The sequence below is a fragment of the Echinops telfairi genome, unplaced genomic scaffold, assembly GCF_000313985.2.
Source record: "Echinops telfairi isolate 266 unplaced genomic scaffold, ASM31398v2 ScPeMD7_25;HRSCAF=90, whole genome shotgun sequence".
Lineage (NCBI taxonomy): Eukaryota > Metazoa > Chordata > Mammalia > Afrosoricida > Tenrecidae > Echinops > Echinops telfairi.
The window spans coordinates 31765197-31787617 of record NW_022103922.1 but is presented as its reverse complement, the minus strand read 5'-3'; the positions used below and the strand labels follow the sequence as shown (position 1 = coordinate 31787617).

The 22421-nt window shown below is 37.8% G+C and overlaps 1 protein-coding gene and 1 non-coding gene across 6 annotated transcripts in view; one reads left to right on the top strand and one right to left on the bottom strand.

Moving 5' to 3' along the window:
• UBAP2 (ubiquitin associated protein 2) overlaps window positions 1–22421 on the top strand; it is an 85903-nt gene that overhangs the window by 5649 nt on the left and 57833 nt on the right. For all 5 annotated transcript variants that reach the window (XM_045289165.1, XM_045289164.1, XM_045289163.1 and 2 more), the window contains exons 2-3: window positions 13413–13490; window positions 17246–17356. In XM_045289165.1, the coding sequence (XP_045145100.1) occupies window positions 13413–13490; window positions 17246–17356 (189 nt within the window). The remainder of the gene's footprint in view (window positions 1–13412; window positions 13491–17245; window positions 17357–22421) is intronic.
• Window positions 17511–17646, bottom strand: LOC115869430. Its single transcript, XR_004046180.1, has one exon. It is a non-coding gene; the product is annotated as a small nucleolar RNA SNORA13 (small nucleolar RNA).

Below are 22421 nucleotides of genomic sequence, written 5' to 3'. Positions count from 1 at the left end.
TGATTGAAGTCTGCTTTGGGGTCTTAAGAATAGCACCATGTCTCCTTACTAGTAATGAGCTTGGGAAAAAGTCAGGGTCACTTTGGAGCTGTTCTTTCAAAGCATGGCATGTTTCCTCTTGACACTTTCTCTGGTCAGTCAGAACTCGAGGCACAAATTCCGTAGCAACCCTTCTCATTCCCAAATCTTCCATTCGAATTAGCCAAACCAAGCTCCAAGATAAGCCAGATACCTTCCTGACCTCTACAATGGTCCATCATCTGTCTGTGTGCTGAAGTGCACAAATTTTGTCAACATTTTCTTCTATTCCGGTTTGTAATCAGTCAACATTTCACCTTTTTTGAAAGGAGAAAACCACTCTAAACATTTCCCATACTGCTGTTCTTGTAAGCTTGTGTTCAACATCACAGTTTCTGCCCCCCACTCCCCTCAACAAAATTTTACAGCTGCATGCTGTTCTCTTAAATCGGCCATCACAATAAACGAGGTTTGAGCGAAACCTTCCCAGGCTATGCCACTGGGTGCACTAACTGAGTGAGTTGCTCGATGCTTGGTACTCCCATGTGTATACATGTGTCTCTAATTTTTCTCTTCTCTATTTTCTTTATTTTTACTCTAGTCTCATTTCTTTCCTAGTGCTTGCTTTGGGTTTTATTGACTTTATCCTTTTTAGATTCTTAGGGTGGTTAGACTAATAATTTGAGGGTCCTCCCCCCCTTTTAAATGCAGATATTTGTAGCTGTAAGTTTCTCTCTAAGCACTACTTTTATTGCATGTGTGTCTTCATTTTCATTCATCTCAAAGTGCTTTGGATTTACCTTGTGATTTCTTTGATCTTTAAAGCACTTATTAGTTTATTGACTTACCTGGGTTTTCTAAGACCCACCTCTTTTGTGCATTCTTCCTCTCAATTTTCTAACTTTCTTTCAGTAGTACTATCTGCTCGATGAGGTTTTCTACTCCCTCAAAAGTGTTACAGTCTCAGAAAACCCACAGGGACAATTGTACCCTGCCCTATTGGGTCACTTTTTGTGAGTCAGAATTGACTTAATGTTAGTGAGGGTTGTTTTTTTTTTTTAATTGAGTTTACAAATTTTAAACAGACTAGACATATTATGAGTAAATGCTTCATATCCAACACTCATTGCCATGGGATCATTTTCAACTCATGGCAACCCTATAGAACAGAGTAGAACTGCTTAGAGTTTTCAAGGCTACAGTCTATGGAAGCAAACTACCCCGTCTTTCTCCTACAGAGTGACTGACCTTATGATTAGCGGCCATAGATCTTGTGTATTTAAAAATATCCATAATCCAGAACTAATCCATACCAAGAATGGAGGTTTTTTTTTTATTGACTAATTTTTTTTTGTAGTTGGTGGATCATTTTTCAAAAAAAATTTTTATTGAGGGCTTGTACAATTCTTATCACAGTCCATACATACATCCATTAAGTCAAGCACATATGTACATTTGTTGCCCTCATCAATCTCAAAGTATTTGCCCTCTACTTTAGTCCTTAATATTATTTGCTCATTTCACCCCTTCCTCCGCCCTCCCTCATGAACCCTTCATAATTCATAAATTATTATAGTTTTGTCATAAGTTACACTGTCCGACGTCTCCCTCCGCCCTCTTCTCTGCTGTCCATCTCCCAGGGAGGAGGCTATACTTAGATTCTTGTAATTGGTTCCCCCCTTCTAGCCCACATTCCCTTTACCCTCCAGGCCTCGCCCCTCTCACCACTGGTCCTGAAGGAGTCATCTATCCTGGATTCCCTGTGTTTCCAGTTGCTATCTGTACCAATGTACATCCTCTGGTCTAGCCAGATTTGCAAGGCAGAATTGGGATCATGATATTGGGGAGGAGGAAGCATTTAAGAACTAGAGGAAAGTTATATGTTTCATCGTTGCTACCCTGCACCCTGATTAGCTTGTCTCCTCCCCAAAACCCCTAAGCAGGGGGGTGTTCAGTTGCCAACTGATGGACTCTGAGTCTCCACGCTGCACTCACCTACCTTTACAATGACATGATTTCTTGTATGGAGGTATTTTAAAGTTGTACTTTAAAACTTTTTTATTATAAAGTGAAATGCAAATACAAAAAAGCACTAAAACAAAAGTATAATTACCAGAATGGTGTGGTGGTGTCAGACCATGTCCAATTTAGGAGAGAAAGGGATGGGGTGGGGGAGGGGAGCAAGACCAACATTAGTCCAAGGCTGATTCTTGTGATGTGAGATTCAGGCATACCTCCTCTCTCCATCCATTTTACAATTCTGACACCAACTATCCATCATAGCACTCTGTACTTCTCTCTTGTATTTGAAAATTTGTTGTAGCGAATCAGCAAGTTATAATCCAGGATTAGGATGACTCAGGATACAGTTCTTTGATCAGAACACCATGGCAGCCATACCTGCTGTCTGGCTCTCAGCCTCTTTTCCCTGCTAGAGCACGTAGGGCAAGTGTGAAAGCTCTTTAGTGCCACCAGCAAGTGCTCAGAGGCACCTCATTCTTTAAGCAAGCCTGCTTCCCAGAGGTTCTCTCCCTCTGTGGGTGGACACACCATTGTAGCTAAACTGGGAAGCCCACCTGTGCCATTTTGCACTTGTCTCCTAGTTCTGCCTTATCTCTACCTCTGACTTCTGCTATGCTTGTTGCTGTTGCTTGTGGTTTTTTGAGTTACAGCACTCTATTTACTAGATGGTTTCTTAGTGCAAGAACCCCACGTCCAAAGGATGTGCTTCACTTTTGGCTTCACTTCTACTTTTATTTTCTTAGTGGGATGCCCCCTATTTTGCTTATTGGATTGACTTCCTTTCAGCTTAGCTTGATGGCAAAACTAACTAATCCTCTTGTTAGAGAACCATATACCTTATTCCATGGTTTCACACTCCCAAGGCTTCCATGCACGTTATTTGCATTAATAGCAGCCTATTCAATCATTTTGGAGAGCCATAGCACCTTATTTGCACAGTCCCACCCAATCATTGTGTGGGAGTCACAAAAACTTATCTATGGCTAGGAGGGCCTTCCAAAGTACTCACTATCTTAAGTATTCACTACACTGTAATAGTGTATACTCACAGAGAAGATTCAGCATGTTCTGTATTTCTTGCTAATTGAGAATTCACTCGGGACCTTTGATCAGACTCATCTTACTCTAATGATCTTTATTCTAGAGACAAGTCAGGTTGTGTGTCTGTCCCCCTGCCCCCGTCCCCTGCCAAATGATTTTAATAACAATTGCTTGGTTCCTAGATAAATTCATTTTTGTTGGCTACAAAGTAATGCTAGTCTTAATATTTCTTTTAAAAAATACAGCTTTATTTATAATTGATAGAGAATGTGCAGTATTGCTGTTTTTAGTGGGTATTTAGAGATCGCAGCCTGGCCATTGGAGTTGCTTATTGCTGCTGGGTTGGTCATTGTTACAAGTCTCTGCGTGGTGAACTATGGAATAGTAATTATTATTTAAAAAATCACTTTATTGGGGACTCGTGCAACTCTTATTACAATCCATACAACCATCCATCGTGTTAAGCACATTTGTTGCCATCATCATTTTCAAAACTCTTTCTTGAGCCTGTGGTATCAGCTCATTTTTTCCCTTCCCTCCCTTGTTAATTTGTAAATTATTGTTTTTTCATGTCTGAAATAATTATTTTTAAAACTATTATAATTCAGGTAAAACTTTACAAAGCATATTGGTTTTCCATTGAATAGTTCATACATATTTTACTTCATGTTGTAAATTTTGGTCCCCACATGTAACAGCACGCTTCCCACTTCCTCCTTTCTGTTTCTCATTTTAACTCATTCTTCGTATCCCTTCCCGCCTTCTGAGCGTCATTCTGGGCAAATATTTGCTCTTTTGATCATACATGGTTGATTGTTCTAAGAAGCAATCCTATTTTTTTAAAGGCAAAATACCCATGAGTTCATGCTCATACTTTAGATTCTGGGTTATTATTGAACTTTTTTATCTCTCAGAATGTTGGTTTCCACAGATCCAGGGGATAGTAGAACCATAATTTTGCTTTTGTTTTACTGAACTTTTAAATCAATGATCCTAATATTTATATTCCATATTTTTTGTTTTACCCCAATCCTAATCACCCTTTGGGTCTGGAACTAGATTCACCTCTGTGTTAGAATAATTACACACTATGAAAAGGGTATAATTTACCCTGACAACCGTAGGATGAAAGGGAGTGTTTTAAGGATGAACATTTTTCTTGTTAGAGTGTACATTTTTCCTTTCAGCATGTTTCTCGTTTCAACCAGTCCTTTCCCTTTCCTGATCCCAGGGGCCAGAAATAAACATGCTCAGTGTCTTGTGCCCCCCAATAAAAAAGCGTATTGTGCTTGATCGAGATAACTCTCAAGTGAAAAACTGATACTGTAGCTCCCAAAGTTACCATGAAAGACAGGTTGGTGTACCAATAACTTTAAAATTAGTCTTTGAGACCCATGTACTAGTTGATAAGCTCCATTTGGAATTGGCAGCGATCCCCACGCTCTTTAAAAATAGTATGCAAGGCTCAAATAGAAAGTAAATGTTTAGGAAATAATAATGGCAACACATGTACAAATATGCTTGATACATATGTTGATTATAAGAGCTGTAAGAGCCCCCCAATAAAATGATCTTTTAATTTAAAAAAAAGAAAAAGTAGTATGTAATATGAATGTAAGTCAAGAAGTATTGCTGCCAGAAAACCACAGAAACACTTATTAAAACTGTCCAAATATAAAGCTCTTGTTTCCCTGTATATCCGGAATCTAGGTCTGTAGGCTTCTGAAGGTAGTATTTTCATCTTCCTACCTTTCCGTAAAGAAATCTGCACTCTTCCATTTTTATCACATTAAACAGTGTTAGCATCATCGAGGGATTCAAACTATGTTTTTTATAAATACCCTTTGAGTTTTCGGCACAAGAAGTAGTCTAAAGCCGGCAGATCAGGACTGTAGGGTGGATGGAATAGGTTTCCCAGTAAGTCTCATCCCAATAAAAGTCTCATAGGACAGCCCTTGCTACTCTCAAAGAATGAACAGGTGCACGGCCGAGTGATGGAAAAAAATTTCTTTATCCAACCTTTTTTCTGTGAATATAGTTTTTAATTTTGAAAAGTTATTCCTAATAAGTCTTTGTGAGATTGTCCTATGTCCTTTGAGAAAAGTCTTAACAAGGTGACCCCATTGGAACTCCAAAAATCAGTCTTCATAAACTCTTCTGGGCAAATATTTCTACCTTGAATTGAACTGGCCCAGCAGATCTCCTTGAAAGCCACTGTTTTCATTGGGCTTATTTTTATATTTTAAATATAATTTTATTGGGGTTACTTACAGCCCTTATAACAATCCTTCCATCAATTGTATCAAGCAATATTTGTATTACAATAATTGTATCAATCATTTTCTAAACATTTATTTTCTATTTGAGTTTCACTTTCCCTCCTTCCACCCCTCCCACCTCGTGAGCCCTTGATAAGTTATAAATTATTATTTTCATATCTTACACCTACCACTGTCTCCCTTCCCCCACGGTTTCTGTTTTTCCTCCCCGTAGGGGTGGGTTATGCCTCGATCATTGCCATCTGTTCCCCCTACCTTACCCCTCCTACCCATCTTCCCCCTCATTTTATAGCTACTCTCATTTCTGTACCTGAGGGGTTTATTTGACCTGGATTCTGTGTGTTATGAGCTCTTATCTGTACCAGAGTACATGTTCTGGCCTAGCCCGAAGTGAAAGGCAGGTCTGGGTTCATGATAGTGGGGGTAAGGAAACCTCAGGGAACCCAGAGTGTTTCATCGGAGCTATATTGCGCCCTTGTTGACTCATTCCTTCTAGTGACCTTTCTGTGAGGGGATGTCCCATTGTCTACAATGGGTTTTGGGTCTCTGCTCCATCCCCCCTTTGTCTCAACAATGTTTGTTTGTTTTGAGTCTTCTGATGCCTGTTACCTGATCCTGTTGACACCTTATGATCGCATAGGCTGGTGTGCTTTTTCCATGTGGGCTTGTTTCTCTGTTAGATGATCGCTGGTTTAACTTCGTAACTTTTAGATCCTGCCTCTATATATTTTGATAGCCAGGCACCATCAGCTTTCTTCACCACATTTGCTTGTAGACCCAATTTGTCTTTAGTGATTGTGCTGGAGGGTGAGCATCACAGAATGCCAGCTTGTTAGAAAAAAGTGTTCTTGCGTTGAGGGAGGGCTTGAGCAGCGGTCCAAAGTCTGTCCACTACCTCAGTTTATTGCCATATAAATATATGTACAGGCCAATACCTCTGCTTTTATGAATTAATATATTTACATATGTACACACCTATGTTTATACCTCTATCCAGAGCTTTGCTTCCTAGATCTTTCCTCTGTTTCCTTTTACTTTCCTCCTGTCCCACCATCATGGTTGCCCTTCTCCTGCCTCTTAGTTCATTGGGCTTATTTTTAAGGTACCTTAAGGAGACTAAAACAAGTATGTTACTGGCAGAACTTATTTGTAGCCATCACTGGTCACAGATATGTTTAAATACAGGAAGACATGTTTAAACAGGTTTTGCCCATGCATGTATGAACTAGAGCAAGAAGTAATATGTTTTGACTTACCAGTAGCTTCATATATATATATATCATAGTTTCTGCCTTTTAGTTTTAATTTATTTTACTTCTTTTTTAAAAAATCATTTTATTGGGGGCTCATACAACTCTCATCACAATCCATACACACGTCAATTGTATAAAGCACCTTTGTACATTCGTTACCCTCATCATTCTCAAAACATTTGCTCTCCACGTAAGCCCCTGACATCAGCTCCTCATTTTTCCCCTATTCCTCCCCGCTCCCCCTTCCCTTATGAGCCCTTGATAATTTATAAATTATAATTTTGTCATATCTTACACTGTCTGACGTCTCCCTTCACTCACTTTTCTGTTGTCCATCCCCCAGGGAGGAGGTTATATATAGATCCTTATAATGGGTTCCCCCTTTCTACCCCCCCCTCTCTCCACCCTCCTAGTATCACCACTCTCACCACTGGTCCTGAAGGGATCATCCTTCCTGGATTCCTTGTGTTTCCAGTTCCTATCTGTACCACAGTGTACATCCTCTGGTCTAGCCAGACTTGTAAGGTAGAATTGGGATCATGATAGTTGGGGGCGGGGGAGAAAGCATTTAGGAACTAGAGAAAAGTTGTATGTTTCATCACACCGCACCCTGACTGGCTCATCTCCTCCCCGCAACCCCTGTGTAAGGGGATGTCCTGTTGCCTATAGATGGGCTTTGGGTCCCCACTCCGCACTCCCCCTCATTCACAATGATAAGATTTTTTGTTTTTTGGTACCTGATACCTCATCCCTATGACACCTCTTGGTCACACAGGCTGGTTAATTTACTTCAACAATAATTATTTGTTTAATGGTTCCCGCCAATACTTATGTCTTGTCTCTAGTCATTTTGGTTGTCTGAAGGTGATGATTTTATTTATTTCTCAGGAAAGGCTCATGGTAATATTATTCTTGACTTCTGTTGGTTGATAACAATTTATATCCTTTATACTTGAGTATAAAGTCAGTTTTGTTGACTATAAATTACTCACATTGTGTTCACTTGAGTATCTTAAATGTTACTTCACCACCGTTTGCACAAAGCATTGCTTTTGACAAGTTTATTGCTAATCGAATTTCCCTGTCTCTTTCCTTTTCTGCCTTGATATCCAGTAGTGCTTTTCGTTCTAAGGCCAGTATTTTTACTAGAAAAGGTCTTACTTATGTGTTTTTTCCCCTTGTATTTTTTTTTAATTCTTGTATTTTAACTTTTTCTGAGACATTTTTTTTTTGGATTTTAGTTTTAAATATTTATATTCCCTTTTTATGTTTCTTCCTCAGGGATACTATTTTCACAAGTTTAAGGTTGAATTGTGTAATTGTGTTTCTTTCTCCCATTACATTTTACTCTTAAAAAAAAATTACCCTAACCCTTTACTGTCTTATTTTTTCAAGAGCAGTGGTTCTCAACCTGTGGGTTGTGACCCCTTTGGGGGTCGATTGACCCTTTCATAGGGTCGCCTGATTCATAACAGTAACAAAATTACAGTTTTGAAGTAGCAACAAAAATAATTTTATGATTGGGGGGGTCACCATAACACGAGGAACTGTATTAAAGGGTTGTGGCATTAGCAAGGTTGAAAACCACTGCTCTAGAAGCATTAACTTTTATTTGTTTATTTTTATTCAATCTGAAACAGGAGCAAGCAATGTTACTTTTTTTCCTTGAATGATTTCACTGGCTAAAGGGATATTATCCTACTCTATTCTTTTTCTTTTAGTCTTCTTATTGGGAGCTCTTAAAGATATCATAACATGATATCTTTATCATGTTCAATCACATCAAGCAGTGCTTTATAATTGCTACCACAATCAGTTTAAACATTTTCTTTTTTCTTGAACTCCTTGATATCAGCTCCCTCCCTTACCTACCCTACCCCAGGAACCCTTACTCCATTTACACAATCCAATATATTCATTCACATACAAATACAATTCTGTTGTTCATTCCCATGGAGTGGGGGCTATACAGTCATCAATGCTAACAAATCCTCATCCCCCATTTTTTTAAAATTATAATAATTTTGCACAGGATTTTGATTATTTTCCTAGTGATTGCTTTTTAATTTATTTTATTAAAAGGTCATTTTCTTGAGAACTCTTACAGCTCTTATAACAACCCATACATCAACTGTATCAAGCATATTTGTACATCATCATTTTCTAAACATTAATTTTTCTATTGAGCCCTTGGTATCAGCTCCTCTCCCACTCCCCCCCCTCCCCCCAGTCTAGTGATTATTTTGTATATGAAATTAGTTTTCTTGTACTTGTGGGCAACAGCATGGTTCAGGGTGACTTTCTTAAGAAAGCTTTTTTGTGTCATTATCATGGCTTGTTTCTGAAACTTTTCTTGTTCGGTTTTGATTTTTCTCTCAGCAGTCCCAATGGAAAGGGAGTCTTGGCTGGTTAGTTTTAAGAGTTTATAGTGGCACCGTAGCCCAGCCTTTTAAAACTAGGGCTTTGAACTTGTTGAGTTTGTCTGATGAAGCAAAACTGCATTGTACTAAAGTTTGTGAAAAAGTATGGGTGCCTGGAACAATTAAGGCTTGTTAACCTGCTGGAAAGGTGATGTCCCTCTTAGAAAGCAAAGGCAGTGTTAGCATTGCAGAGGCTGTCACGTGTGTTACCTGGCAGAGTCAAACTTCAATGTTCTGCTCAAAGATGGCTGCTAGCTGGGCCACTTTGAATGTTTTACTTGGAATAGTCAGTCCAGTCTCCAGCTTCAGATTCCAGATTTTTAAGACTCACTATACTGCTTCTGAATCTCCCAGGGCTTTGACCTATAATCTGTTCAGTTCTTGTCCAGGCACCCACAATTTGAAAATTTTGATTTGTCTTGGTTCTGCTTTATCAGCTATGACTGAACTTGAATGAACAGGTTTGAAGCTCTGCTTTAAACAATTCTGCAACCTTATACTCAGCCAGCTAGTGGAGCAGTCAAGATCTTGCAGTTCCAACCCGCGTCCTCAAATTGGCCTGCCACACTGTCGAGTGTGCATTAGCCGCTGACTACTGAAATGTTCTTCTCTAGTATTTGTTAGGTGTTTTGTTTGCTTCTACTTTCTGTGGCATAAACAGAAACTATGGAGATCTTTTCTCTGTTAATGGTCACCTCTCTGGGTTTGTGAGGGATACCTTGTACCTAGTTTGGGTGTAAATTGTTGTCTCTGTGTTTTTGGTTATGCTGAAAATTTGCAGGAGGATTTTAGAGAGCTCCCACATACCCTTTACCAGATCTGCCTGATTTTTAACGCTGTATAACGTTTGATCTCTCATATTCTTTTTGTATTTATACGTTTATGTCTCTCCCCATGTATACACTTGTACATACAGTATACCTTATTCGTTGCTTTAAACTATTTGAGAGTAAGTTGTATACATTCTACTTTTTCTATTAATACTTAAGTGTATGACCACAAGGTCAGCAGTTCAAAGCCATCAGCCTCTCCACCGGAGAAAGAGGGGGCTTTCAACTTCTGTAGAGTTACAGCTTCAGAAACTGTAAGTGTAGCAGACACAGCTCTGTCCTGTCCTATGGGGATGACATGAATTGGCAATAACTTGATGGCAGTGAGTTTGGTTTTGGTTTGATGTATTTCCTAAGAACAATGGTAGTTACTCATATACTGTATATGCTGGTATATAAGCCAAGTTTTTCAGCACAGTTTTAATGCAGTTTTTGTGGAAAAATTAGGGGCCTTGGCTGATATTTGGGTTGACTTATACTCATATATGGTAGTTCACTAATTAAATTTAATTAATATTTCCAGTGCACTCTATAGTTAATAATCTGGTAATATTTTTAACTCCACATAATGGTCTTCATAGTACACTTTCTTCCTCCAATACAGAATCATTGCATCTTGTATTTAATTGACATATTCTTAACTTTAAATTTTTTTAATATTTTTGGGCATATTCTTTAGTCTCCTTTTGTCTGGAACAATATTTCAGCTTTTGTCTTTAACAAATACAGGCCAGTTTTAAAAAATTAAGAAATCACTTTTGGGGGGCTCTTACAGCTCTTATAACAATGCAATACATCAGTTGTATCAAACACATTTGTACATATGTTGCCATCATCAGTTTTAAAACATTTTCTTTCTGCTTGAGCCCTTGGTATTAGCTTCTCTTTTTTTCTCTCCATCCCTACCCTCCCACCTTCATGGACCCCTGATAAATTATAAATTTTTATTTTCATATCTTACACCATCCATTGTCTCCCTTCGCTCACATTTCTGTTGTTCGTCCCCCGCCCCCAAGGGGACACACAGTTACTTTAAAGAATGTTTAATATTTGCTGATAATTAGAGTCAGGTTATATATCTCCTGTTGTAATACTACATAAATGATGTTGAGTACCTCTTGTAGAGGTACATTGTCCATCTCTCTTCTTTTGGTGCTTTTGATTTTAATCAAAGTTTTGTCTATTTTCTTTAGTGTATAGTTGTATATTTTCTTATATACAACTATATATTTTCTTATATATAGTGTGTAGTTTATAGTTTAGTGTATAGTATAGTATATAGTTTCTTCTAGCAACTAATAAGCAGCCTGCAAGGAGACATTTTGATACCATGTGCAAATCTCTCAGTCCTCATGAAATGTTCTATCTTAGAATTAGCATTAGTTGATGATTCTTGTCTGAACCAGTATTGACTAGAGTGTGTGCAAAATGATGTTCTAATTGCCCTGCTGCCCTTGACTTAGTCTTTTTTTAATGTGTTACATTAATGAGTGTCTTTTGTAAAGTTTTGCTTTAATAAGTGATGAAAAGCTGAGCCAAAATGGTAATTTTAGGTAAATTAAATTGGAAAGTTATTATTTTTTTAAGTTGAAAATGCTTTTTTGGGGGAGGGATTGGCTGGAGGTGGGAAAGATTTGAAGAAAGAGGCTACCCTGTGCTGCTGGTGGACCATAAACCTCTGCAGCCTCTGTGAAAAGCATTCTTTGCAGATGATATCCTCCTTGAACATTTTGTTTTCATTTCTCCAGACTCAGCAGTTCCCCACTTTTGTACTTACTCAGAAACAGGAAGGATGTATATAAACATTTAGGGATAAGGATGAGTCTCTGTAGTGCTTATACAGTGGTGAAATTTTGCTAGAGTAAATAAAATGTAGCACTTATCTGTGGGGTTTATATATGGCCATGAAACATTATCATATAGCTATTCATAATAAAGTGTGTGTGTGTGTGTGTGACTTACCAAATAGTTATGTTCCTGTTCAAGCAATACTAAACATGTGTACTTTTATGTAGTAGGTGGATCACTTTAATTTTTTGTGTGTATGAAGTGTTTAGATTTTGTAATTTCAAGAAGCTTAATGGTGGGAAGGGATGAGCATTAATTGTGCATAAATTGGAGCAAGACTAAATAAATTTGTAGGGTAAATGAATAAGTTGCAGTTTTCATGTTTGAAACTCAGGGAATGGAAGTTGATAATGGGGGGAAATTGACCAATAGTGTTTGTATGCTTTTTGTATCCTGGGCATTAGCAGTCTACTTGGATATTCCAAAAGGTTGCCATTCCTCTAAGCCTAAATGTGCCATGCCAGCTTTCCAGATGCATCTTCCATTCTGGCTTTTCCTTTGTCCTATCTGGTTATTTCATGTCTTTGGTACTTTTCTCAGTTTGTTATAGGTCAGGGAAATCATCTTTTTACGTTGCAGTTAGGGATATAGTGTGTGGAGACTCCTGTACACATACATAGGTAGGAGTGAGGTAAAAGTATTGAATGTAGACACAGAGTTTCCATATAAACATCAGTCTGTGTTTAATGTAGCAGCAGCATTGCGGCAGTCAGGCTGAGGTCACAGCAGGCACAGGTTGGTGTGAAAGGACTAGCCATTTGACTGGACAGTGCAGGACAAGAGAACTGGAACTTTATAATCAGCCACTGACATGTATTGGAAAGCCCTTGTGCAGAATGGTTTAACAGAGCTTAAACGGAACATGTATTAAACGTTGAGATGAAAAGCAGTTCATTAATTTCTGATGTTTTCCTTTTAAGATAATTCAGTAGTTTAAACAGTTTGATGTAAAATTAAAACATTTTTTGGGGAAGGGGGATGCACATAAAGAGTTTAACCTTTTTACTTCAGGAGTTAGTATAGATTGCTAGCTAACTAAAAGTACTTTTCTTTTTAAAAAATTCAACTATGTGGAGTAATTTCAGATGTATAAGAGTGTTGCACAGAAGTGGTCGATACAGAGAGTTCTTGAGTGTCCTTCACCTAGTTTCCTTGTTCACATTTTACACAACCGTGGTACATTAGTCACAACTAAGAAACCAAATGCGTACACACTATTTAATTCATTCCAAAAAAGGATAGCTTTAAAAATTGTTTTTATGTAGCTAAATATAGCCTTTTCTCTTTGGAACTGACCAGGACACCATTTTGGAGTTGGCAGAGGTTAGCTGGTTGAGTTGGTTTTAAGCCAATATCAGGCAACTTTTCCACAGCTTTCTTCCTGTTCTTGTTCTGGTTCCCCCACCCCTAAGAGAGAGAATATTTAAATAAACCTCCTGGTCCATGGAGATGAACAGGGACTGTAGGCCATTTGGCTAAAGGAATGGGACCTTTATGCTATTTAATTTGGTGGCTTCTCTTTGCTCTATGAGAACAGGTTGTGTACATTTGAGGTGCCCCATATTCATAGAGTCCTTTTGTTTTAATCAGTATTCCTGTTTGTTTCGGGCTATTGCTTGAGAGTTCATTCATTTAGCACCAGTGCTTGACATCTAACTTAGATTTTTGGTATTCAAATTGTAAATTTTATGTGCTTTCTAGGCAACAGCGGAACAGATGCGTCTTGCTCAAGTGATCTTTGATAAGAATGATGCAGATTTTGAAGCTAAAGTTAAACAGGTAAGTTTCTGGTAAAGCATAACTCATTTTATAATTTGTTTTTATTGTGCATAAAAGGAGAATTTTAGTTTTGAAGTAGGTTTCTTGCTTAGTCTAAACTCATATTTTTGTATTGGATATTGGATTTGGTATTAACTATGATTTAAAACTCAGTCCACTGCTGTAGAATCACATTTGTAGTGATCCTATAAGGCATGGTAGAACTGCCCTTTGAGCTTCTGAGACTGTAACAGTTTATGTGAGTAGAAAACCCATTTTTCTCCCTCAGAATGACTGGTGGTTTTGAATTGCTGGTCTTTTGGATTGCAGCCCAATCTGTAACCACTACACCCCCAGGGCTCCAACTATCATATAAGGTGTTCGCAATGTACGAATGGACTATATTCATCCCCTTGTCAGTGAGATCTTTCTGGAGTTACTGATGTTTACTTGTGGATACTGAATTAGACATTTGTGACAATACATTGGCATTTTCAGCACCTTTGTATGCAAAGTAGATTTGATCCTTTATTAGTTTAATGTTAAGGGAGAGAATTGAATTGCCTTTTCCAAAGTGGGTATAATTCCAAACTTTAGTTGGAAAGGTTTAACATTGCATTTGAAAGAAAGCTGTTTATTTAGAACTTTAACAGTGATATCTTAATTTCAAATCCTTTCCTGGTAAAGCTTTCTTTTCCATTTAAGGTTATAAAAAGCAAGCTGTAACCCCTATTTTGGGTACAGACTTTTTGGTATAAGATTTCCAATAATTGTTCCATGAAAGTCTTACATGTACACTTAGCTCATTACTCTGTCATATTTTATTCTTGCGTACAGTTGCTGTTATTAGGCGAATGGTAATCTGAGGGGAGTGAAAAAGGATTATTAAAAATTATAGAACACATTCTCAGTAGTGAGATCTACTTACAATTTAAGACACCCTCTACATACTTGTCTTTTATCTGAATAGCATAGCAGATATATAAAAATGAGAATATTGGACCAGAAGTTCTAAGTTTTAGTTGTAATTTTAGCTCTTTATCCTACTAATCCTTTCACTGGGAAATTTTGATGTTAACCATGTACTGTAACAATTATAAGTAGCAGGTATTCAGTTAATACAGATTACTGATAAAAAGCTAATATTCCTAGTATGTGTCTCAAGACTGCAGGGCATTTGCTGCTTAAGAAAATGAGAAGAGGCTAACAGGGAGGCAGAATGGTGTGACTATGAAGAAATCAGAGACTAGATTCTTCATGGGCTTTTTTCTTAGCTTTGTGAAATGTTGGTCAAGGCTAACCCCCCCAATATTTTATTGAACATACACAGCAGGTTAGGTTTCTATTTGACCAGCTCCATACCAGTTTGGTGACATTGTGGCATTAGTTTACATTTATCACATTGTGTCAACCTTCTCTTTAATTATATTCAGTTGGTTTCGTTTTCAGTAGTCTAATTTCCCGGACCTCTATCTTCTCATCTTTGTTTTTGAGTAATTGTTGAGCCAATAGTTTTTAATTAGGGCACTGATCTCACTGGTAATATTCTATACTTTTGTACCACTCCACTGTTTCTCTAAAAGGGATCTGCGGATAGACTCAGTTGTAGGTTTAAAGAATTTCTTAGGGTCCAGGGAGGTCTCTGTTCTTTACTGTTCTAATTTGCCTGGAGTATTTTAATTATTATTTTTTTAAATAAGAATTTTAGTTCTCCATATTTTTCTCCCATTGTTTTCAGGACCAACTACTGTGACCCTGGTCATAGCTGTCTGTGGTGGTCACCCAGTACCATCTAATTCTTGATTTCAGGATTGATAAAGTTATGGCTCAGGGAGACTTATTTCTTCTCTGAGCTTTTGGTTACCACTACCTTATTGTTTTGCTCCTTGTAAGTAGAGACTTGTAGTGATGATGCCTTAGATGGCTGCTCACAAGTTTTTAAGACTCCAGATGCTACTCTACTAGGATGCACATCATGTACATTTTGAATTACGCCAATTGAATGAGTTGTCCCATGGCACGATGGTCCTCGGTCTTCAAACTCAGAAAACTATTGTTGGAATGTGTTTGGCCATGTCTGAGGAATATTTGTATTTGTATCTTTCATGAATACATGTGCCTGCACTCACATAATTGTATTTACATGTACTAGTTTGCTTATACCCCTTCACAAGTGCTCAGACACTTGTTTTGGATGATAAGCTGTGTTCAGTGTGCATTCGGTGTCACTTTTCCATGAACAACAGTAACTAGTGTATTCTCTTCAACCCCCTCCCCCCACCAAATGCCAATGAACATTGATTTCTCTGTATTTCTTATTGTCTTATAAAAGATACATGGATCATATAATGTATGTTCTTAATATATACATGACTTATTCCATGGAGCATTATATCCTTCAGGTCTATTCATATTATAATACATGTATGCTCTGAGGATAACACTTGGTGGTTGTATAGTATTCTATCACATGTGCCACAATTTGCTTATCAGTTCATCCATTGATGGAAACTTCAGTTGTTTCCATAGATTGTGAACAAAGCAGCAATGACCATATCTGTGCATGTCTGGTGTGTCATTATTTTTAAGCTTTTAGAGTATATACCTGGGAGTGGAACTATAGGGTAGTTTTATTTATAGTTTTCTCAGTAAGCTCCATACCATCTTCCATAGTGGTTGTACCATTTACAGGCCCGTCAGCAATAGAAAGGGGTTCTAATCGCCCTGCATCCTTGCTGACAGCTGTTACTTCTTGTTTCTCCCCAGTCAGTGCCATTTAGTAGTTATTGGCTGCTTGGATGTCCTCATTGGTGAACAAGTATCTGTCCTATGATCCATTTTGTGATTGGGTTGTTTGTCTTTTCATTGCAGTTTTCCAAACATTCTAGAGATTATTGGGTCAAGCAACTGTCTAGTAGGTATTAAACTGTAGCTATTAGGTATAAAAACAATTAAATATAATTGAAATGCAGTAGATGTTTAAATTACAGATTTGTTCACTGATACCTATTTGTTTCTAATCTATGATTGTTCATAGTGATTTTGATTGCTTCAAACAGAACACCTTGTTGAAGCTAGGGGGAAATAGGATGTCCAGTAGTGAATTTTGGGATAACTGCAGAATTATAATCATGAGACACTGAAATACAACTTTGTGTGTATGTGCAGCATTGCATTCACGAAGTAGGAGGTCATATCAGGAGCATTGATTTTTGTGCCAAGTAATTGTACTGGGTGTTTTGTGCAAGGTGAGCCACATAGTAATACTTGATCTTTGTGAAACATGCTTCTTGTTAGTTGATGTGGACTTGGCCCCGACTCCTGGCGTCACAGTCTTACACCAGTTGTACACTATCTTTGTGCTTATTGGTGTGGGAACCATTTAGTCTCATCTAATACTTGAGGAGTTCATAAGTTTGGGAATCCTCTGCTATTGAATTAAGGGCGAGTAGTTATGTATCTGATCTTGGATGATCTGGAGATGTTGGGCATGTGAGTAAATAAATAAATACCTGTGTGTATACTAATCTGATAATTGGTCAGCTTGGAAGAGGATTGAATTGTAGTTTGACTCTGCTAGTATCTGTGAAAGGACATGGGATAGTTATAAAACAATAACAACTAAAAGCAAAATAATACAAAAAGTCAACTTGTTCTTAAATTTTATGCTCAGTTTAGAAGGGTTGAGTATTTTCTGTCTTTATGTAGAAGAATATTGAAATTAACAACAAGTGGTGTTTTTGCTCACCTTAACCATTTTCTGATAATTTCAACAGCTTATGGAGGTGACAGGGAAAAATCAGGATGAATGCATAGTGGCCCTACATGACTGTAATGGAGATGTGAACAAAGCTATCAATATATTGCTGGAAGGGAATTCAGATACAGTAAGTATTATTAATAATAATTATTCATGGGTTTGTAGGACTAAAATTTGTCTCCAATTCTGTATTACAATTTCACTTACACCTTAGGTTCTAAATAAAGGTGCCGGACATTATAAAATAGATAACATTCTATATTTATTTTTATTTTTTTAATAACTGTTCCTTATGCAGCTTCTACGTCAAAGAAACCGAATTCAAAAGCAGAACGTAGCTGCCATGGTGTTTAATTTGCGCCTTTTTTTGACACCACATTCACTAGTTTCCGAAAATGAACGGGCAACACAAAGGCCGGCATTCTATATTTATTTTATGTTCCAGAAAGAACACTAATCCAAAGTGACTTTTTGTTACCCGTGGGTTCTCTAAAAAGTTGTAGAATCGGAAGACTAGAAAGATAAATTGGTCATCTACTCGAGCTTTACGTTTCCAAGAACCCTTCCAAGGTTCTCCAAGCCTGTGGCCATTTTCACCACTTGGAAAACTGCTATTGGCTCCTCTGTTTCTTCATCTCACTGGTCACCTTTTACTATGCCTTATGTTTTAGGTTAATGGAAAACCAGGATTTACCGGTATAATGATTTGCTTATGTGTGACTGTTGCATAGATAACATCCTCATGACAATTTGCAGATATTTATGAAATAAAAATATAAGCTTATTTTTTAAACCTGTGCAGCATTTCGCGCTCACCTCTTTGATTTTAGGAAAAATGCAAGTGAAGCCACACCAGCCATCGTCAATCTTTGATTTCTATGTGGATATTACACAGTATCTTGAGTTTGAGGAAACTATTCAGACCAGATGAAAACAAATACTAATTCCATTAAAAAGGGTACAACGATTCTTGTTAGTGAGGTCCTCATTTTTAGGGAGATGTAGTATGGATAGACTATAAAAATGAACTGTTCAGAGGAAGATTGGCAAAATGTACTAGAAACAGGGAAAGATGTGTAGGGGGGTTTGTTGACTTAGTGAATGTAAACCTGATGATCTGCTCTCTAAACCTTCACCTAATTCACAATAAAAAGTTAGGAGAAAAAGAATTTCTCTTTATTTGATGATCCAAAAAAGCAGAATTAATTTTGTTGCTGTAGAATTAGATAATTGGGAAAACATGATTTGAATAGAACATTATCTGTTGGAGTAAAATTATTTGTAGGACACCAGCGAGACTGTTCTGCAAATAACGTGAACTGCTTGGGAAAATGTTTTATGTTAACAATGTGATACTTAAATTTTAATAGTTCCCCTTCTCACGTATAGGCACATATTTTTATAAAATAATAACTTTATTTACCCTGTTGCTTGTGGCTACAACATAGAATGGCTCTCAGTTATTTTCAGAGTGAGCTGGAGATCTTCACTGTCCACTTTATAAAAACAGAAATAATGGTAATAGACTAAATAGTTCCAAATTGTTAATTGAAGAGGTTCTTTTATGGTAGAGAAAACCAGAACACTTACTTTTTCTTCTCTTTCTTTAACTCTAGCAAATTTCTTTTTTGTGGTAGTTGGCGAAATTTTAATTTTTAAAATTTTAATTCTTTCCCTGCATTTTGTTGTTTTAACTTTCTGTCATCATGTGGAACTGAACCCAAAGGAGGTGTGTTCCAGGCGTTAGTTACCTCTAGAACAACAATCGTATATGGGAGGGTTACAGAATCTGACTCATTATTTTCCTCTAAGACCAGAAAATAGTAAAATAGCTTGAATATGGACACAAAAGGTGTACATTGGTTTGGGGTTGAGAGACCTGGAGGAAAAACAAGCGAGTCAGGGGAAAATCCTGATTTGTTTGTGACTGTTCTCTGATACATATTTTCTTTTGTATTGTTTGTCTTGTCTCCTACTAGGTAACTTTGTGTAGCAGCCACTGCTCACCAGCTGCAAGGAATACCATCTGGCTGGAAAATAATAATTGGAGTGGGGCTCCACACTGTAGGGTTGCTAGAAGCAAAGTGTTCATAGTGAGCCACCAAGACAAACTAATCTTGTCCTGGTGGCTAACCGTACTCTGTGTGAGTGTCTGCTACACAAAATGATGGCTTTGAAAAAGTGTTAGTGGAGTTGTAAATGATATTTTAAAAACTGTATCTTCTTCATTTAAGAACACCTGTCACAAAGGAAAATACTGAACATGATGGGAAGTCCTGAACTTATTTTGTTGCATATTGCTGGTTTTGTGTGGGTGACAGAATGAATACTTTTGAAGTGTCAGTCCCCTGCGTTTAATATGTTGTTAAGAGATTTTAGTGATTGTGTTGTATGGTTCCTGGCAAAGCCTAAGGGAGGGATGAGAGGTTGATTTTGAAATAGCTGGCCTTGGAAGTTGCTTTTCTGACTACTTAATAGGATGCCCAGCAGTGCTTTTCCTCTTGGAACTTCTTCAGGGTCATTCTGTAGGTATCAAAGTAGAGATGACACAGGCTGTTAGAAGTTCTGTTGTCATCATTTGGTTTACCTTGAAATCCCGGAGAGATGCTTCTAGACCACTGTGCAAAACGTGATCGTTTCTCTGTCCTTTACTATGATCGTATACCAGTTGTCCCTTCATGGGTCCTTTACTGAGTTTCCTCCACAAATCTGTTCTTGTTAGCTTTTACAGAGTTCATAAAGGGGGCTGCCCTTTCCTGAATGAAATTCTATAACATTTTCTCTCAAGTGTTTTCATGGAAAATTTACCCTTCATAAATGATTGAGTACTTTTAGGTCTGGCTACGTGTCCATGTATGTACACCTTGTGCTGACCCTATTGTATAGTTTTTTCAGAACATCTGAAATTTAGTTTTTGTCTTGCTAATCTAAGAAGAGCAAATCATATATATATATTTTTAACATTTTATTAGGGGCTCCTACAACTGTTATCCCAATCCATACACACATCAATTGTGTAAAGCGCATTTGTACATCGTTTCTCAAAACATTTTCTCTCCATTTAAACCCCCGACATTAGGTCCTCATTTTTCCCCTCCCTCCCCGCTCCCCCCTCCCACATGAGCCCTTGATAGTTTATAAATGGGTATTTTGTCATATTTTGCCCTGTCCGACGTCCCCCTTCATCCACCCTCTGGTTGTCTGTCCCCCAGGGAGGAGGTCACACACAGTTCCATGTAATCGGTTCCCTCTTCCCTACCCATTCTCCCTTTACCCTCCCTGTTTTGCTCACACCACTGGTCCTATAGGGCTCATCCGTCCTGGATTCCCTGAGCAAATCATATTTTACACAGTGGTTTGTTCATTTTGGTAACATGAGTTTACAGGTTATGGAATTTTTTTCTGGAATAAAAAGATTATAGTATAGGAAGATTTATAAACAATTATAGTTAAACTTCCTCACCTAGGTAACCGTAAACATTCTTTGCCAATGTAGACACATAGGCTTCTATTTCAACTGAAAACCAGGGTCCAATTCTATCTGCTGTCTGTCTACAGCTTGCTGTGCTTGTATCACAGACCTCTTTCTATGAGCATTTGTTTAGCTGTCTTGAATGCTGCTTCCTTTATGGACTTACCAGAGTAGGTAGATAGATATTTTGAGATATTTTTTGTTTTTCTTGTCTTTATCTGCTGCTGATAGCTTGCACATAAATGTTTGGTGGGAAAAAAAAAAGTTTGCTTAATTACCAGATTCTTTCCTTTGGGTAAAGGCCTAAAAGTGAATTACTGGGTCAAAGGGTGTGCACCAAAAAATTTAGATACTCTTGTCGGGTAGCCTTCTAGGAAGGTCATGACAGGCATATGCTCATTAGAACTGTTTAACTATTGGGGTGTCAAACCAAACCATTTGCCAAGTTGATTTGGGCTCATGGTGAAAGCTATAGGTACCCTGTTTCCCCGAAAGTAAGACATCCCCCAGAAATAAGACCTACTTACAGTTTTGCCTCTCACTGAAATATAAGACACCCCCCACCCCCCCACCCCCAAACTACCGTAACTCTGGACTCTGGACTGTAGCAGTGGGCGCCGCCGTGCAACTCACTGTTGGCCGCAGTGCAGCTGGAGCAGACAGGAAGTGCGGGACCTTTTAATAGAACAATAAACAATAAATGTGTACTGTATTCTTCTTCGTGGAAAAATAAGACATCCCCTGAAAATAAGACCTAGCACATCTTTGGGAGCAAAAATTAATATAAGGACCAACTGTCTTATTTTCGGGGAAACAGGATACCCATAGCTTTCGCCATGAGCCCAAATCAACTTGGCAGCTGGTTTGGTTTGACGCCCCAAAAGTTAACTCAAACAGTTCTAATGAGCATATGCCTGTCATGACCTTCCTAGAAGGCTACCTGGCAAGAGTAGAGCTGCCATCCTTAGGGTTTTCAAGACTGACCTTTCAGAAACAGATCACCAGACTTTTCTTTTGAGGCACCTGTAGTTGGGCTTGAACCACCAACCTTCTGATGAGTAGTCCAGCATGTAATAGTTTTCACCACCCAGGGATTCCATGATCCAGTGTAAATATTTTAAATTGTAAAGCTTCATTGTGGACATTTACATGTTCTACATTTGTTCCCCATTGCTCATTTTATCTAACTAGATAAGATGAGTTCACCAGAGCTTTGTAGATGTCCAAAAAGCCCATTTAAAACAACAAAAACTTTTTAAAGATGGCTTTTACTGTTCTAGAAATAATGAAACCATTGCCCTGTATTTTACTTTGTAAATTTCCTGTGCTTGTATTTAGATAAACAGAGCTAGTAATTTTTTCCCCCTTAAGATTAAAAAGCTAAACAACAGTTTTTCTTGCATATATTTTGGGGTCGAATCACTTCAGAAACCTCTTGAAATAAGCTAGAATGAAAATGTAAATAGAAACTAGAAGGACAGTTTTGGGTTTTCTTAGTAATGTGCCTTGCTTGATATTGGTACATTCATTATTATATTTAGAAAGAGGGTAGTGTCCCATTCTTTTCTCTTTTTAAAAAATCATTTTATTAGGAGCTCATACAATTCTTATCACAATCCATCCGTACATTAATTGTGTAAAGCACATTTGTACATTCATTGCCCTCATCATTCTCAAAACATTTGCTCTGCACTTAAGCCCCTGTCATTAGCTCCTCATT